Below are 4,006 nucleotides of genomic sequence, written 5' to 3' on the forward strand. Positions count from 1 at the left end.
CAGAGATCAATGCAAATCCTCCTGGAAGCCTGGTGGTTCTAGGCCCTCCCAGACAAGGCTCAGTCAATGATTGCCCTCCGGTGTGTTCCTGGATGCTGTCTCACTGTAACTCACACACACCCTGCAATTCACATGAAAACAAATCAAGAGGAAGTACTGAGAAAGTAGCAAATAGAAAGATTCTTGTGCTGTGCCCTTGAGTCCATTCCAGCTCACGGTCATGCTAAAAGACAAAGCAGACATTCTGCCTCAGATTTCCTGCACTGTAATCTTTAACAAATTGCCAGATCTTTTCTGCAGCCAAAGGGCGGGTGGGTTACAACCACCGACTCCTGCTAGCAGCCAAACACTTAACCTGTGGCACCATCAGAGCCCCTTATGTAGAACCTAAGATTTCAAATATTGCAATGGTCATGATTGTAACATGTCTATCAACATTTAATAAGAATGACAAAATATAAATTAAGTACAGAACTTCCATCTCTGGGGCACAGAGCAAACATGCTTGTACAGATCCCTCTTGCTAAGTACCTGCACCCTGTCATTTTGTCATATTATGGTGATTTAGGTGTTGCCACAGCGATTGAAGTCATGCCACTGGCATTTCACTGTAACAGGGCTGTCCATGGTGAGCATGGTTCGGCAGGGCTTCCATGTTCAGAACAGAGCGGGGAAAAGGGAGCAGGTATCCCACTTCTGAGTGATTAGCCACTGAAAATCAGCACAGTATTGTCTGATCGAGTGCTGAAAGATGAGCCCCACAGCTTGGAAAGCACTCGAAATTCAGCTGGGGCAGAGCTGCCTCCTCAAAGCAGGGTCAGCTTTCAAGACATGACTGGGGCAAAGCAGCCCCGACCTTCAGCTGCCGATTGGGCCTAGTTTATAACGGGGGTGGGGGGAGGTGGTGTGCTAAAATCCATTGGTAATTACAACATGGAATGTGTAAAGCATCAATCCAAGCAAACTGGAAACTATCAAAAATGAAATGAAATGCATAAAGATTGATATTCAAGGCATTAGTGAGCTGAAATGAACTGGTAATCACCATTTTTAACAATGCATTCATATTGGCTTACTATGCCAGGAATGAAAAATTGAAGGCTAATAGCAATACAATCATTGTCAAAGAGAACATCTGAAGTACATTGCTGCCTGTGATAGGATAATATCCATAGACGTACAAGAAGAGTGAGGAGGCAATAAATTATTATTCAAATTTATGTACCAACCACAAAAACTAGTGATGAAGAAATTTAAGAATTCGATTGGGCTCTTCCATCTGAAATTAATCAACTATGCAATCAATTAGAATTGTACTGATGCTTGATATGTGAAAGCTAGATACAAAGAGGAAAGATGATGAAGCCTTAGTAATAGAACAAAAGCTAGAGATCACAAGTTGGAATTCTGCAAGATCAATGACTTCTTCATTGTAAGTAGATATCTCAACAACACAAATGGTGTCTACACATGTGGATCTTGCCAGATGGAATGCATGAGAATCAAACTGACTACATCCGTGGGCAGAGATGATGGAGAAGCTCAGTATCATTAGCAGGCCAGGAGCGGATTATGGAACAGATCGTTAATTATTCATAGGTACATTCACGTTGAAGCTGAAGAAAATTAAAACAAGTGCTTGAGAGCCAAAATACGACCTTGAGTGTATCCCACTTGGATTCTGAGAACATCTGAAAAACAAAGTGGATGCACTGAACACATGTAAGCTACAGCATGGCATCAACAACATCATACGTGAGGAAAGCAGAAACCATCCACAGACAGGAAAGGCAGGCGCGGTCAAAGTGATGTCAGAAGAGATTCTGAAGCTTGTTCTTGAATATAAAGCACCCAATACAAATGGAAGAAACAATGACGTAAAAGTGCTACACCAAATTTTTTAAAGGGCAGCTTGAGAAGATAAAGTATTATAATGAAATGTGCAAAGATCTGGAGTTAGAAACCCAACAAGGAAGCTTATATTTTAAGTATATTTTAAGCTGAAAAGTACCGAAGGAAAAAAAATCAAGCCTCGAGTTTTAATAGCGAAGGATTCTATAGGCAAACATATTGGATGATTCAGGGAGCATCAAAAGACGTGAGAAGGAATATTTACAGTCACTGTACCCCAAATAAGTGGTCAACATTCAACCATTTCAAGTAGTATCATGTGACCAAGAACCAACGATACTGAAGGAAGAAGTCCAAGAGGCACTGAACACATAAGCAGAAAATAAGGGTCTAAAATTGATGGAATACCAAACGAACTATCTCAACCACCTAACTCAGCACCAGAAGCACTCACACATCTATAGCAAGACATCTGCAAGACCTACTAATTTGCAAATTGGCCAGCCTACTAAAAGATCTGTACTTCTGCCCAGACAACCCAAGAGAATGCAGGAAGTATCAAACAATATCATTAATATCACCTGCAAAGAAAAATGTTTGAAGTGAATTAACAATTGCAGTAGTACATTGATAAGGAGCTGCTAGAAATTCAAGCCCAATTTAGAAGAGGAGGTGGAAAAAGTTATTATCTTTGCTAATGTCAGATGGATATTGGCTGAAGCAGGGAATATCAGAAAGATGTTAACCTGTGTTTTATTGTCTATGGAAAGGCATTCACCTGTGTGGATCATGATTATGATTAGCAGTGAAATAATGAGTAAACTGTGGATAACATTTCAAAGAATGTGTGTTCATGTGGAAACACTGAGCAATTGTCTAAACAGAAGTAGAGCTTTCAAAATCAAGAAAGGTAGGCACGAGGGTTGTATCCATTCACCAAACTTATTTTGAAGTTCAGGATTGCATTTTTCTTTGATTCATCGGCAATGTTCATGGAAATATTGATCAAGAAATCAAGTGACACACTGCATGGGGCGAATCTGCTTCACAAGGCCTGTTACAGTGTTGCAAATCAAAAGAGTGCCTTGTTCAAGCCACGGCAGTTTCAATCTCCTCATACCACGTGAAAGTTGGACACTGAATACGGAAGACCAAAGAAGAAATGATATATTTGAACTGCGGTGCTCGTGAAGAATGCTGAAAGTGCTGTAGACTGCCAACAGAACGGACAGATCGGTCTTAGAAAGAAGACAGCAAGAATGCTCCTCGGAAGTGAGGGTGGCAAGACTTTGCCTCACGTGCTTTGGACGTGTCCTCAGGAGAGACCGGTCCCTGGAGGAGAGCGTTGCATTTGGCAAAGCAGAGAAGCAGCGACAAAGAGGAAAGCACTCAGCAAAACAGACTGACACAGTGGTTGCAACACAGGGTCGAGCATGAGAACAACCGTGAGGATGGCACAAGTCCAGGCGGTATTCAGGGTGGCCATGAGTCTGAATCAATTTGAGGGCACCTCACATTGACAACAACGCATAAGGATATTATGAGGCAGAAACGGCTCCGTGGTCCCTATGAACAACAACGACATGGGTAGGGAGGGGGGAAGGACATACGTGCTTTGGAGACCCTAAGCTTCTGTCAATGGTGAAGGGAAAAAACGTTGTGTGTATCCCACTCATGGCCCTTTCCCAGGTTCTGGGGGTAGTTTATAAACATGACGAACGTAACTATTGAGATAGCACATGTTTTATTAGCCATATATTTACCACAATAAAAACCCATCATGATCAGGTATCGGGCATCAAAGACCCAGAACAAAAAATCCTATCAATGTGAATGAGGAGGAGTGCAGAGTGGAGGCTCAACGCCCATAACCTTATTTGCTGCAAGCAACAAACATCCTCTTACAGAGGAGTCACAAGGAGGAGATGAGCCAGCCAGGGTGCAGTATAGCACCAATGAAACATACAACTTTACCCCTAGTTCTTTAATGTTTCCTCCCCCACCCCCACTATCATGATCCCAATTCTACCTTACAAATCCGGCTAGACCAGAGCATTTACAGTGGTACAGATAAGAGCTTGCAACACAGGGAATCCAGGACAGATAAACCCCTCAGGACCAATGAGAGTAGCGATACCAGGGGGATGAGGGGAAG

General features: G+C 42.4%; 1 protein-coding gene across 1 annotated transcript in view; it reads right to left on the reverse strand.

Moving 5' to 3' along the window:
* Positions 1-222, reverse strand: part of ARHGAP44 (Rho GTPase activating protein 44) — a 111,450-nt gene extending 111,228 nt beyond the window's left edge. The window contains exon 1 of the mRNA XM_013008221.3: positions 217-222. Within this exon, the coding sequence (XP_012863675.2) occupies positions 217-222 (6 nt within the window). The remainder of the gene's footprint in view (positions 1-216) is intronic.
* Positions 223-4,006: the final 3,784 nt, after the last annotated feature.

Source organism: Echinops telfairi, unplaced genomic scaffold (genome assembly GCF_000313985.2).
Source record: "Echinops telfairi isolate 266 unplaced genomic scaffold, ASM31398v2 ScPeMD7_2010;HRSCAF=2546, whole genome shotgun sequence".
In the NCBI taxonomy this organism is placed as follows: Eukaryota; Metazoa; Chordata; class Mammalia; order Afrosoricida; family Tenrecidae; genus Echinops; species Echinops telfairi.